Raw genomic sequence first — 15,212 nt, 5'->3', positions numbered from 1 at the left:
CCAGATAAAAATGGGAAAAGGATTTGCATGGAGAGTATTTGGTTGAGATCTCCTTATGTAGTTTATAAATAAAAAAAAAAGTAAAGGGGGCAAGATTGGAAAGAAGGAAAGAATACAAGAAGGTGTCCCTTCCATTATGTTAATCAAGACAGTGGATTGATCCAAAGATTTACAGAGTGGTTGGAGATGGATGCCAGTGAATATGATTCCAATCGATTCAGATTAGCTGGATTTGATATTGCAAAATCATTCTTTACCGAGCTTATGGATCCTGACTCTGATCTTGCGGATGAAGTAAGTTATTAAGTTTGTTTTTTGAATTGGTTTTCAACTGTATTTCCCAAAACTTCAGCTTATTTTTTATAGTAAAGTTTTTGCACTGTAATTTGGAAAACTTCAGCTTTATTCATAGTAAAGTGCTGAAGTTTTTTAGCTTATTTGCTAAAACTTCAGCTTAACACTTCAAACTGAATATTCTTAAGTTTTTTGTCATGCTGTTTGTAGTTTTGTAATGCGTTTTTCCTAAACTTCATAGTGGTAATTTCACATGTTATCATTTGTTGTTGTTCATTTGCAGCATATTGATGTGGGCATATATTACTTGCACAAAAAATATTGCTATCACCTTCCACGTTATCCAAAATCAAGATGTGCAGTAACAGATTTACTTTTTGATCAGTATATGACTAAGTTGGATGGTATTCATCCTTCAGAAGAAACGATGAAGATAATTAACAAAAGGAAGCAAAAGAGAATGCAGGATCAAAAAAAGAGCAAATCAAAGAGAAAGAGGATATCCAAACAACAGGCTGAAGAAGAAGAAGCGGTTATTCAGCCACTTACGAACTTTAGTTGGTTTGAGGAAGAATCAACGAATGAAAAGGTGGCCAACTACGTAAAAGGCCTCAACCTTTCCTATTGTATCTCATGGGCATCTGCTAGAAAAGTATTCTTTCCATTTCTACTTAAGCCAAGGACTGGCCAGACATTTACGCACTACTTTTTTGGAATTTTGGACTTTAAAGATAAAATTATATATATGTATGATTCCATGGGCAGTGTAACATACGATCGAGTGCTTGAACATGTCAAAAATTATGCCCGGTTGATCCCACACTGTTTTAAATGCTTGGATTTTGGGGCACACAATAAATTTTATGGGGAAACTCCTGTGAAAAAATTTCAAATTATGTGGATGAAGACACCGCAACAGACTAACAAGTACGTGTTTCGCATATGTTTTACCATGCATCTTATGTTTATTATTTTTTGCCCTTGTGTTAACTATTCTTCAATTTCTTTTTCATGTGTTTTTTGTAGTATTGATTGTGGTATATTTGCTACTAAGTTTATTGATATGCGGTTGAAGAAATAAGATGTCTTCAATTTCGATCAAAGTCAGTTATTGACATTCAAGAGAGAATTGGTTGTCAATCTTTGGGCTCATGGAAAATGTTGGCTAAGACATGCTTATTGGGTGTAGCAGGGAGTTCGTGGGAAATAAAGATAGTAAAGGAGAAGTCGAAATACTTCATATGTGAAGGAGAGTGGCTAGATCAAAAACTCGAGCTCCAGGACAATTTGCTCTTTTTACTAGTTGATAAATTTAACTTTTAGGAAAAAGTGCAAATTTCCTGGGGCTCGAGTTTTTGATGTGGCCACTCTCCGTCACATATGAAGTATTCTGGACTTCTCCTTCACTATCTTTGCTTGCCACGAATTCCCAGATGCACACCAGTAAGCATGTCTTTGGCCAATATTTTCTTATTTTTTCTTATGAAAGAAGACGGTAGTTGCTAAAAAAATTATAGTACTAAACTTCGTCAACCTGTGTCAGGTGCTTGTATTGCCGCTTCTGTGAATCAGTTGAAGACATAGTGAAGGTTCATGGAATGTGATTAAGAAAACCAAGAAGAGCAACTAGGATATGACTATGGAGAATATGAAGACACTCTGTGAATTTTTTGAATAGAGAATAACTTGTAAACAAAAAACTAATTTTTTCTTTTTTTTCAAGAATGTAAGTGAAAACAAAATTGGATTTTGTGAATATACATTATTTTGTGTGAATTATGTGACTTGGATTGATTCAAATATGTTTGTGTGTTTTTCCATGAATTTCAAGTATATTTTTGTTGAAATTCAGCATGCTAAACTTGAGCATGAAGTAAATAACTTTTGTTTTTTAAGCTGAAGTTTTGGTTAAAAGTCATAACAAAAGTGTCAAATGTACGACAAAAACTTCAGCTCATCAGTAAATACACTAAATAACTTCAGTTGTTTCTGCGTAAGTTATTTGAAAAAGCTTTACGACAAAAATTATCGATTCCAGGAAAATAACTTCAGCTTATCAAGTGCTGAAGTTTTTAGAAATGTACTAGATAACTTCAGCACATTGGGCTGAAGTTATTAAAAAACCTTTACGACAAAACTATTGAATCCACGATGAAAAAATTCAGCTTATGATGTGCTGAAGTTTTTAGAAATGAACTAAATAACTTCAGCACATTGGGCTGAAGATTTTGAAAAGCTTATGACAAAAACTTCAACATGTTTTTGGTATTTTTTTAAGTTGATACTTATCTTTTTTGTATTTACTATCTACTTTTTGTCTTTTGTCGCCTATTTCATCTTTCATTTACATTGTTTGACTATATAGTAAATGATCCGAAAAGATATTTTTAAGGCTGGAGTTATTTTTTTAGTATAGAAAAACTGTGGGCTTTATTAGGGCTGAAGATACATTTATTATTGAATTTACCACATACTTATTTTTACCACCTACTTATCTTGTTTCATTCAATTTCTCTGAACGTAAAACAGTAAAAACATCTGAAAAGTTACTTTTACATTTATAGATATTAAATTGATTAGGTGAACTCTTTGTCTATATTAACAATCTCTTCACTTGAAAATTTAATAGTCATTCATAGACTTCCATCATATTTCTTTAAATATATATTCATCCTTAGTCTTTCAGCTTTTGTTAAAGAAAAATATCTGGTGCAAGCAGAAGTAGGAAGCCTAATATGGATGAAATTATGCAGAAGTGGGAGAGTTTGAAGTGTGAGTGGTACACTAACAAACCGATGGCTAATCTTATGCTTTTGTGGGATCAAATAAAGGTTGATTGGGAGAGAATCAGACCAAAGCTCTTTGCCAATGAATCATTCCAGAACAGGCTTAACCTGGAACGTAGTTGTGGAGGTTATTCAACCTCGTTCGACAAGGTTGTGCAACAGTTTGATAGTTTTCAGTTTCCTAGCTGGAACGACTATTCCAAGATGCAAAACAACCTGAAGACTCTTCTTCCTCTTATGTACAGGGTAATCGTCGAACAAAGTCAACTGCGTGATGAATTCAACAAGTTGAAGATTGATCTTCTTGGATTCAATGGTCTTTTGCCCGACTACCCTATAGTTATCTCTGATACTGATGATGATGAGATATTTAGAGAAATTGAGGAGTACTGTGATGATAATGATGATGGTGATGATTGTTAGTGTTTGTAATCCCTCTTTTATGTTTTAATGCTATGCTTTTTTGTTTACTTCAGCCCATAGAGCTGAAGTTTTTAGGTTCATTTTGTATAACTTCAGCCCAGAGAGCTGAAGTTTTGTTTGTACTTTGTTTGTTATTCTCATCTCTTTTTATATCAATGTAATTGTCATCCTCTTTATTCTTAGCTTTCTATTGCATTATCTATGTTATTTGTTGGTATTTGCTTTATATTTCTTAGTTGCAGTATGGTTCTTAGTTTTTATTAAGTTCTTTTTCTATAACTTCACCTTAGAGATGTTACAGCTTTTGTTTGTACATGTTTTTTTTGTGTGTTGTACGTGTATGTGTGTGTGTATGTGTGAGTGTGTGTGTGTGTGTGTGTGTGTGTTTGTTTAAGGATATGTATTTCACATACTGTAAGCTGATGTTTCGTAGAAGTCATTGCGTACTTTTTAAAAATGCAACCAAACATGTAAGCCTACGCAAGAAAAATGAGTGATTTGTACTTTAGCAGTATATAAAATAGTCTAAGAGCTTATTTTTTATATTCCTATGAAAAGAATCACATTTCAATTATGTCATACAATAAAGAAAGTCTAAATTCAGACAAAGGATTATTGAAGGTTGGAGTATTTTTCAATGTGTTTCTTGGAATATGGATGAGGTGCTGGAGAAGGCAAGCAAGTTGTTCTGTTATGCCCAGCTTGTTTACATCGACTGCATTTGGTAGACTTGAATGGTACTGATTCAGTCGCGGGTATATGCCTCTTCTTTTGTCTTCTTCCTTGTAAAATCTCCACATCGGGAGGTTTCGTGATCTCAGATTGTACATTTTGTGGTATATCCCATGATTTTTGATCTCCCACAGTATTCACATGTCCTTCATATGTTTTCAACCATGTTTCCCTTGAATACCAATTTGAGCAGTAATTAGATTTCTGCAAATATCTCTTATTTATAGCAGCAATTGCATGTGGACAGGGCAATTCATCAAGTTGGAATTCCAAGCAGTCACAAGTTCTCTTCTTTAAGTCCACAATGAATTCGATTCCTTCACTATTTATTCTAAACAATATTGAGTCAAGGTTGAACACCTAACAAGGAATAAAAAATTAAGAAAAACTATATTAGTATATTTTTGCTTCAAAAAGAAAAAGTATGAAATTTTTTAAATATAAGCAGTGAATCACTGCAACAGATATAAAAAGTTGAAGTTAATAAATATACTCACAAATATTTTGCAAGACAAGTCCATCTTCTTAGTCATCTCTTCTTCTGCCCATATTGATACTCTCTGAAAAGTTTCATTTGCCTTTTTTCTCCGTTCGTAAAACCACTCTCCCAAATTTTCTTGGATGAAATCTAACATTCTTAAAATAGGCATTTCTCTCCCTTTTAGTAAAATGGAATTCATTGATTCTACCATGTTTGTTGTTAGCATAGCATATCATAATGTCGTCGTGGGAACTATGATCGAGCCCATCTCTCGGGGGCTCTTCAATTATGTAATTGTATGTTTTCTTGTCAATACTTTTGAGTTCGGATATTAACTGATTAAAATCTTTACGTTTGTATGACCTTGCAGCACTTTGAAAAAGATTTATTACCGTGACTTTTGCATGTCTTTGCTTTAAATTTTTCTCAAAGTGATAGAGGCAGATACCATGGTGAGCTTCAGGAAAAACTTTTCTAATCTCATTTGCGATAGATTGGTTTATATCTGACAAGAAAACTAGTTCACGGCGGACTTGAATTACTTTTCTCATTTCCCCGAAGAACCAAATGTATGCCTCATTATTTTCTGAATCTGCTACACCAAAACATAGGGGAAAGATTTGATTATTTGCATCCTTTGATACAACAACAAATAGAACACCACGATATTTTGACTTTAAAAACGGTGCATCTACTGCAATAACGGGTCTACAGTAGGACCAACCAGCTACTGATGCCACAGGAGCAAAGAACATGTAAGCAAATCTGTACAGTGAAACACAAAAAAACAAATCATAAGGTGTGAAGTTTTTCAAATAGGAACATTTGAAACTTCAGGCTGATGGTTAGTATTGTTTTGCTTACCTATTCTGCGCATCTCTTTTAATGCTTGTGTATGTTCCTGGGTTTTTGCCCACCATCATGTGTAGGTATGAAGGAAGAATCTAGTAGTTCTCTTCAGGTATTCCCCTTATGCAAGCAACAACTTTTTGAATAGATGTCATGCCTTATGATAACCAATGTCAATTCCAAATTTCTTTTTCATTTCATTTTCTACAAACGTTGGTGTAACCTCTATCTTTTTGTCTCGAACATGTTCTATAATTTGTGCACTTATAAAATTTGATGTAGTATGTTTCTGATCTGATTTTCTTGCATCAACCGAGCATTCATGGATGTTATGTGATGACCCAAAGGGTCATCACCGTAATTCTTCCTTGTTCCATGCTTCCGAGGCCTTGAAAACCTCGCTTTTAGTTGCCTCGATATTTCGTGCGCAGTCCGGGCGCGTAGCCAGAAAGCTTTTATGTTAGAATATGTGAATTTTGTGAAAAATTGTTTTCTGAAATTAATTAAGGAAAATGAAGAAGAAAATTGATTAGAAAACTGTGGTATCGGGCTAGTATTTTGGTTTCGATGCCCAGTACGAGTCTTAAATATGTTTTAAGCACTCTCTGTAATGTTTGGCTAAAAACGGACGTCATATGACGTGTTTCGGACTTAAAATGGGAAATTTGAGTTTTTATGAAAGTTGAAAGAAAACCATGTATTTTGAGGCTTGATCCTATGTATATGATGTTATCTTGGCGATTTGACCGCACGAATAAGTACGTAAGATGTTTTAAGGTTGTGAGCATGTTCGGTTTGGAGCCCCGAGGGCTTGGGTGAGTTTCGAGTGGGGCCCGGGAGGGTCTTAGAATTTAAAAGTGCAGGTTCAGGTGTTGCAGGCCCAGCGCGGCCGCGGTCATTTCCGCACGGTCCGCACTGGCAGCCACGCGGCCGCAGTTCTTTTCTGTGCGGTCTGCGTGGTGGAGTTCTGAGGGTCGGTAGTTCAGGTCGACCAGCGTGGCCGCGCACCAAATCAGTGTGGTCCGCGTTGGGTGGGTTCAGAGAGAGCCCACTACTTCCCTCCCTTGGCGGGGCCGCGGACATTTCCGCACGGTCCGCGCTGGCAGTCACGCGATCGCGGTACATTTCTGCGGGGTCTGCGCCAGCTCCCTAGCAAAATATATAAAAATTGGGATTTTCAGTCATTTTTCCACTTTTCAAAAACCCAAAACCTAAAAGGCGATTTTCCAAACAACTTTTCTTCTTCAAAACGATTGGTAAGTGATTTCTAACTCATTTTCTTCACTTCTTAACATCTTTTAACATGATTTCAACTTCAAAACAAAGATTTTCATGGGGGAAATTGGGTGTTTTGGGTAGAACCTAGGTTTTCTACAAATTGAGGAGTTGGACCTCAATTTGAGGTCCGATTTCTAAACAAATCATATATTTGGATTCGTGGGAGAATGGGTAACCGGGTTTTGGTCCGAACCTTGAGTTTCGACCACGTGGGTCCGGGGGTGTTTTTGACCTTTTTGGGGAAAACCTTGTAAAAATTATTTTCATGTATTGGGATTGATCCATTTAGTAATTATTAATGTGATTGAGTAACTTATGACTAGATTCGAGCAGATTGGTGGTGGAATCAAGAGGTAAAGCTATACTAGAAGCATGAGTTGAGTTTGGAGCATTCGAGGTAAGTGTTTGTTCTAACTTTGGCTTGAGGGAATAGGATTAGGATGTTATTTTCTACTTGCTAATGTGGAGTACGGTGTATAGGCATGGTGACGGTTATCTATGCACCGGAGTCTAGCATGACCGTGAGTCTTAATTGCATTTAATTCGAATAATGTGGCACAATCTCCTTGTTTATTTGATGAGTTTCATATAATGTGAACGGTTGAGGTAAAATTGTGATTAGTGTACTTTTGGAGCGTTAGCTCGAACATGAATGTGTTAGTTGAGAAAGAAGGGAGTTAAAAAGAGAATGTGTTGTGAGTACTCCCTTGCCGGGATGTGTAGACTGATATATACTTTCCCTTGTCGGGATATTTTGGGCTGTTAGCTGTACCCTTGCCGGGTTAAAGGTATTGAGTTGTTATCCTCCCCTGAAGGGGTCTACTATATGAAGTCAGAACCTATAAATGATATTATGGGATCTTGTGGCACGCCGTCCACTTATATATGATATTATGGGATCGTGTGGCACATCGTCCACTTATATATGATATTATGGGATCGTGTGGCACGCCGTCCACTTATATATGATATTATGGGATCGTGTGGCACGCCGTCCAATTATATATGATATTATGGGATCGTGTGGCACGCCGTCCACTTATATATGATATTATGGGATCGTGTGGCACGCCGTCCACTTATATATGATATTATGGGATGGTGTGGCACGTCGTCCACTTATATATGATATTATGGGATCGTGTGGCATGCCGTCTACTTATATATGATATTATGGGATCGTGTGGCACGTCGTCCACTATATATATAAGTGCATATATATATTATGGAAATCGGAGTTTCTTCTGTTTATTTCCGATACTTCATTTTTATCTGTTACTCCCCGATAGCATGTCCCCTCCCAGCTTTACTTTGTATTATCTTGTTGTTGTTTCTTGCACTTGTTATATATGTTTGTACAGGTTAATGGTGGTAGGTCCTGTCTAGCCTCGTCACTACTTCGCCGGGGTTAGGCCGGGCATTTACCAGCACATGGGGTCGGTTGTGCTGATGCTACACTCTGTGCATTTTTGTGCACAGATCAGGGAGCAGCTTTCGGACCGCAGCAGTAGGACTTTTGGGAGCTATCTTCAGCCCAGGGACTCTCGAGGTAGCCTAGCTGGCGTTCGCAGGCCGAAGTCCCTTTCCATGTTTTTCGTTTGTTTATCTTGTATCAGACAAACATGATGTATTTTCCTTTCAGACATTGTTTGTAGCATTCTGTAGTTGTCCGTGAGCTAGTGACAACCAAACTCTGGGTAGCATTTTGGTTCAAACTTCCGCATTTTCGGTTTTCAGTTGTTTTAAATTTAAAGTCTTCTGCTTAGATTTTGTCTCGCTTATTATATTGTTGAAAGAAAGAAGGAAAGGTGTTTTAAACATTTGGCTTGCCTAGCTCCGATAGTAGGCGCCATCACGACACTCGATGGTGGGAAATCCGGGTCATGACGTGTTATGATATTTTATCACCCTGAATAGTGTGGAATTTTTTATTCTGCTAGCACGTACATTCCAACCACATTTGTCCACAATGCATTTCAGCTCATATCTCTTTGAACATGATCTAACAGCAGTGAATTCAACTTTCTAGTTTATCTCCAAGCTGCAGAAAAATTTAGTCATGTTTTGTTTGTTCTCAAAAATTGATCCAACTCTTACTTCGTCAGGCAACGCATTGTGCCTAAGTATTTTACATGGTGGAGATTCTTTCAGCTTTCTCCTTACTTTTTTTCTTAATTTCTGAGAAGCACAAGAACTTTCAGCAATTTCTTCAATTCTATATGATGTTATCGGTATAAGCTACATGCTTACTTCATCTTCGTTGTTACTGATCATTGGAGAAGGTAACAAAAAGCTTTGTTGGATTGTGTGTTGGTTGTCAATTTGCATTATTAGCTGTTTTTCCTTTTCTTGGTCGTCGACAAACTGGTATGAATTTATTGGAGGAGGGGGTAATTGTTGCAGCATTATATATTCTGAAGCAGCTGTAATGTTAGAAGGTTGTTGCTCGTTGTCTACTTCCATTATTGGTTGTCCTACTTCATGTTGATAATCAACAAAAGGTTTTGAATCTATCTCATATGCAAGTGATTGTTTGAATGCTGCAGATTCTGAAGATTGTATTTTTTTCGATAATGAAATGGCAATTCTTGTAGGGTGAATCAGTTGTAAGCAAATGTATACAGGTACTGAGTTCTTCATCTGAAGTTACAAGCATTCCTTTGCTTGTATTTAGTTTGATATCAAACCATACTTTTAGTGCATATCTGGTTGAATCAATATTTGCAACTTCACTAATTTTCTTCAGGAAAGTATTGAATGATATGTGCTTATTAAGTAGAACAAGTTTTGTATCATGATCCAAGTATTTGAAATCAGGAGTCAACTCCCATTGAAAGTTCTAACAATGCAAATCGAACTCATCCTGCAGATTCATGTTTAGTGGCAAGTATTAGGAAAGTGAACAGAAGATTTTTTAGGTTGTTTATGCTGAACTTTTTACAAATGAACTAAATCACTTAGGCATCTTCTGCTGAAATTTTTTGAAAAAAAATGTATGACATAATTAGTAAATGCTGCACAGAAAACTTCAGCTTATTAAGTGCAGAAGTTTTTAGAAATAAGCTTAATAACTTCATCATATCAACTAAAGTTTTTTTGAAAAAGTTGTATGACAGGGATTCATGAATTTAGGGAAAACAACTTCAGCTCATTAGGTGCTGAAGATTTTAGAAATGAACTAAAGAACTTCAACACATTAGGCTGAAGTTTTAGCAAATGAATTCAACAAACTTGAACATGTTTCAGCATTAATTGCATAGTATACAAGAGTAACCTGCACAATTAAAATAGTAATTATATTGCTTTGGGGGTATGTGTTCGTGTAATAATTACATTCCTATCACATTCATGCACGCTTTTCATTAGACAACGTTTAAAATTCCTCTTTGCCTTTTCATATACCATGCATGAGTTTTTTTCCCTATATAAGCACGATATTCCTTGTAAGTTTATTCACTCAAACACATATATTTTAGCAGACATAAAATACAAAAAGGAGAAAAATGGATGATGTCATCAGGCAAATAGTGGAAGAAATCAAGCAAGACATTTATAGAGGCTTTTGAGCTGAAACTGGATGAGCTCATACACAAGTACGACAGGGAGCTGGAAGAAATTAACAACAAGCTTGATACGCTTGTGATGTATGCAAGATTTGATAATCTTGTTGATGAAGATGCTCGTCCATCTGGTAGTGACGACGATGATGATGATGATGATGATATGGACGATTAGTTTTTCTTTTTGTTATTTATGTTTATTTTGTTATTTATATAATTTAATTTATCCTTTTTGATGTTTAATGAAATATTCAGTTTTTTTTTTAAGTTTTTTCTATTTTTTTTAATATTAATTCTATTCAAAGTCGAAACATAGCAGAGGAAATGAACTATATAACTTCAACAGGAATTAACAAAAACTAATCTGAATATTAAGAATTTTTTGGTATGAAGTTTTTTCAAAAAATCATAATAAAATACACAGTACAATATTCTCATCTTACGCATTGCCTCCATGACCTCATCGACCTCAATGTCCCTACAATAACTTAATTCATGGGGACTGTCGGCATTTCTCAATTCATCCAATACAATATCATGATCCCCTTTTTCATTTAGAAGTTTATGAAAGTAGGTCTGTCATCTCCTCTTAATCTGGTCAGCCCCCATCAATACTTTGTCGTCATTATCTTTTATGCACCTCACTTGGTCTAGATCCTGAGCCATCCTCTCTCTCACCTTAGCGAGTCTGAATAACTTCTTCTCCCCGCCTTTTTCCCTAGTTCCTCATATAGACGAGCAAAAGTTGTCGTCTTAGCCTCCGTTACTGTCAGCATACAAAATATTATATGAAAAATATTTTACATATTCCTGAAAACATAAGCATTTTTTGGTATGAAGTTTTTCCAAAAAATGATAATAAAATATATAGTGCGGGAGGAAAACTTCAGCTCCATTAGCCAAAGTTTTTACAGATTAACTAAAGAACTTCAGCACCTGTGCTGAAGTTTTTTGTGCAATATGAAATTTTATTTATGTTTTATTTTTTACCCAGTGTAGGAGGAAAACTTCAGCTCCTCCGGCTGAAGTTTTTACATATTAACTAAAAAACTTCAGCACCTATGCCGAAGTTTTTTGTGCAATATGAAATTTTAATTGATGTTTTTTTTTACCCAGTGTAATAGGAAAACTTCAGCTTCTTCTGCTGAAGTTTGTAAATATTAACTAAAAAACTTCAGCACATATACCGAAATGTTTTGTGCAATATGAAATTTTAATTGATGTTTTATTTTTTTTACCCAATGTAATAGGAAAACTTCAGCTCCTCCTGCTGAAGTTTTTAAATATTAGCTAAAAAAAATTCGGCACCTATGCCGATGTTTTTTGTGCATAGGTGTTTTAAATATTAAAATACTCATATAATATTTTAATATAATTTTTTCTTCGTTGTGTTATTTGCTAGCTCATTTTGCTGAATTTTTTAGACATGAACCAACTAACTTCAGCTTGTTTCAGCATATTTGTCGGATTAGAATGTTAGAATTCATCGTCAAATAGATTTAGAATGAAAATTCAGCATATCAGTGAAGTTCGTCAAACAACTTCAATCAATCAATTAGAAAACATGCAATTCACAAACTATTTTGAATTCTGAAGATGAATTTGAATACTTACAATGTATTTTGTAATTTTGAATTTGGAATTTGAATCTGGTTCAAATCTGGTTTGCGAGAGGCGATCTCAGGAGAGACGGACTGATGGAGGAGATACGGAGAAGATCTAGAATTTGATTCTGAGTATGCTTGATGCATCTTTTATATGTTTTGGAAGGGGTATAATGGCCATATTATTACGGATTTTTTGTTAGTTGGTTACAAAATTAATAATTTTTAAAAATAGAGTATAAGTTAAAAGGTAGCATAAAAATAGGGTACGAGTGCAAATAGCCCATTTTTAAATATGCATAGAGTCGCCAAAGTAGTTGTTTGCTATTCGCACGCCCCACCCCTATTTCTGAGGGGAAAAGACAAGACTACCTATAAAAGTAAAACTATTTACCCTCCCCTACCCATTAAAGAATTCTACCTACTAAATAATTACAACTCCTACCCATTTAATAAATAAACAACAATAACAAAATAACTACCCACACTTTTAATGCCCTACGTATAAAAACGCAGAAGCTGCTCAAAATTTCAGAAAATTAGCGCACAAACGTGGAAAAACGCAGAAGCTCTTCAAAATTTCAGAAAATTAGCGCACAAAATTGAGATTTCCACTGATCGAAGAGCAGTAAGTGTGAAAAAACAGATCGAAGATGCCGATTCGGATTTTAATTTCGCTGTTCTCTTCTGATTTTGATTTTGTTGTTGGTTTGATTTTGATTTCGGAGCTAAACTTCTGAATTTTAGCTGAAAATTCTAATCTAGGTTTGGAGATCTGGAGATCTAGAAGTTTGATTTCGCTGTTGTTTTGTTGAAATTTCGAACACTGTTGATTTCGAACACTGTTGAAATTTGCATTGTTCAGATTCAATTTTGGACATAAAAGTGATTATAACTTTAGAATCATGGGAAATATTCCAATTCTGCTGCAACATAGTGGAGAATGGGATGATAACAATAATTTCATAAATTTTCATGTTGATGCAATTCTAATAAAGACCTATTGGAAATTTGAACAACTTCTCAGAGAAATTGCAAAGCAACTGCAAAAGGACAGTAAAACAATAGTTATTCAGTATGCTATTGCTCAAGGATATCCACCAATTACAATTTGCAGCGATATGAGTGTTAGTGTTTATATGGAATTGAAAAAATCAAGTGCAGGGATGACAACACTTCCCCTGTGTGTGTCGTTTGCTAAAAACACTATAGCTGTATGCACCTCAAGTTTCGATGTTGCTCCAATTTCACCAGAAATTGCACAATTTGAAAGCACTGATATGATTACTACGTTTGATGTGCAGGAATGAGATGACGTCATTTTAGAACTTGATGATGCAAACATCATAACTGATCAATTTCATCAAAATGTTGAAAAAGGACAAATTTACGAAGACAAGAACCTGCTGGCTCTCGTTATGAAACAGTATGCTGTTAGAGAAAAATGTCAATATCGGGTTCATAAATCATGCCCAAGAAGGTTCGTCTGCATGTTTTCAAGTAAAAAAACTATGTGATACCTATATAGTATATAAGTATGCTAAATCAGTATACTATGAGAGTATGGAATTGTATTGGTTTGTCTGTGTTTTTTATCAGTGATACTGGTATAGTATATAAGTATGCTATATCAGTATACTATGCGAGTATATAACTGTATTGGTTTGTCTTTGTTATTATCAGTAAAACATAATACCAATATAGTATATATGTATGCTAAATCAGTATACTATGTGAGTATAGAATTGTGCTGCTTTGTCTATATTTTTTATCAGCAAAATATGATACTGATACAGTATATAAGTATACCAACAGAGTATACCATGTGAGTATATAATTGTACGGATTTTTGTGTGTGTTTTTTATCAATAAAACATTATACATAACTGTATTTGTATTATAAACAGGTAGATCCTTGAATGCGTGGATGAAAGATGCAGAGACTTAAAGCATCAAGCCTGCGAGAATCAAATCTTTTCAAAGTGACAGATTTCAATTATGTCCACAATTGTTTAACTGATAAGAGATTTTGTTCACAAAAGCAAGTTGTCTCAGCTTTTGTTGCAGCTGTGGTACAAAATAAACTTGTTGACCCGAAAACCATATATACACCAACTGATATCCAGAGAGACATCCAAAAAGCATATGGTATGGACTTAAGCTACATGCAAGCATGGAGATCAAAAGAAAAGGCAATGCAATTATTGAGACGATCACCAAGTGAATCATACAAGAAAATGCCAACATATCTTTATATGTTAGAGTATGCTAACCCAGGATCAGTGACACGACTACACAATGAAGGATATGGGAGCTTCTTGTATGCATTCATAGCTATATATGCATCGATTAGAGGATGGGTCTATTGTAGGCCAACAGTTGTAGTTGATGGAAGTTTTTTAAAGTCAACATATAGAGGGACTATACTCATGGCTTCCACGCAAGACGCAGAGGGTAAGAATACAATCCAATTACATTCAGTTAAAGAAACAAAAAATATTTTCAAATATTATATGATACCAGTATGGTATACAAGTATACCAACAGAGTATATAGTTGTTTTGCTACACACCTGCGCGTACCTATAACTATACTACTATATGAAATGCTAAATTAATATTTTGTGTACAATCCAATTACATTCAGTTAAAGAAACAAAAAAAAAATATTTTCAAATATTATATGATACCAGTATGGTATACAAGTATACCAACAGAGTATATAGTTGTTTTGCTACACACCTGCACCTACCTATGACTATACTACTATATGAAATGCTAAATTAATATAGTGTGTTGTAATTGATATTTTGTTCTTTGGGTTTACAGGACAAATTCTACCCCTCGCATATGCAATTGTTGATTCGGAAAACGATGCATCGTGGGAATGGTTCTTCATGCAGTTGAGAGAAACCTATGGACAAAGAGAGGGAATGTGCATTGTATCAGACATGCATGATGTTATATGGAAAGCAACTTCAATTGTCTATCCAGAAGTCCCTCATTGTGCATGTATGTTCCATCTGTGGAACAACATAAAGACAAACTTCAGGAAGAGCCAAAAACAAATCAAAGAAGTATATTTTGCTTTAGCAAGAGCATACATTGTTGAAGAATTCAACAGGCATATGGCAGAGTTAGAAGCTATTGATAGTAGAGTGAAAACATACCTGATGGATATTGGATATGATAAATAGTCCCGGGCG

The 15,212-nt window shown here is 35.1% G+C and overlaps 2 protein-coding genes across 2 annotated transcripts; one reads left to right on the top strand and one right to left on the bottom strand.

The window, feature by feature from the left end:
• Positions 1-4,115: 4,115 nt before the first annotated feature.
• On the bottom strand, positions 4,116-5,636 carry LOC142172670 (uncharacterized). Its single transcript, XM_075236338.1, has 3 exons — positions 5,581-5,636; positions 5,109-5,481; positions 4,116-4,595 (listed from the first exon to the last, which is right to left on the bottom strand). Exons 1-3 carry the CDS (start codon positions 5,634-5,636, stop codon positions 4,116-4,118), a joined length of 909 nt encoding a protein of 302 aa, XP_075092439.1.
• An 8,305-nt stretch (positions 5,637-13,941) lies between these two features.
• On the top strand, positions 13,942-15,203 carry LOC142172669 (uncharacterized). Its single transcript, XM_075236337.1, has 2 exons — positions 13,942-14,461; positions 14,836-15,203. Exons 1-2 carry the CDS (start codon positions 13,942-13,944, stop codon positions 15,201-15,203), a joined length of 888 nt encoding a protein of 295 aa, XP_075092438.1.
• The last annotated feature ends 9 nt before the right edge of the window (positions 15,204-15,212 follow it).

This window comes from Nicotiana tabacum, chromosome 18 (genome assembly GCF_000715075.1).
Source record: "Nicotiana tabacum cultivar K326 chromosome 18, ASM71507v2, whole genome shotgun sequence".
Classification (NCBI taxonomy): domain Eukaryota; kingdom Viridiplantae; phylum Streptophyta; class Magnoliopsida; order Solanales; family Solanaceae; genus Nicotiana; species Nicotiana tabacum.
Note: the sequence above shows the minus strand (reverse complement) of the source record. Positions and strands in the feature narration are given on the sequence as shown.

Excerpts from the sequence above, each read along its gene's own strand:
- LOC142172670 (XM_075236338.1), bottom strand. The coding sequence starts at position 5,636 with ATGGTGGGCAAAAACCCAGGAACATACACAAGCATTAAAAGAGATGCG. Across the intron at positions 5,482-5,580 it reads AAAAGAGATGCGCAGAATAG|ATTTGCTTACATGTTCTTTG; the intron begins GTAAGCAAAACA and ends TTCACTGTACAG. Across the intron at positions 4,596-5,108 it reads AAAGACATGCAAAAGTCACG|GTGTTCAACCTTGACTCAAT; the intron begins GTAATAAATCTT and ends ATTCCTTGTTAG.
- LOC142172669 (XM_075236337.1), top strand. The coding sequence starts at position 13,942 with ATGCAGAGACTTAAAGCATCAAGCCTGCGAGAATCAAATCTTTTCAAA. Across the intron at positions 14,462-14,835 it reads TTCCACGCAAGACGCAGAGG|GACAAATTCTACCCCTCGCA; the intron begins GTAAGAATACAA and ends TTGGGTTTACAG.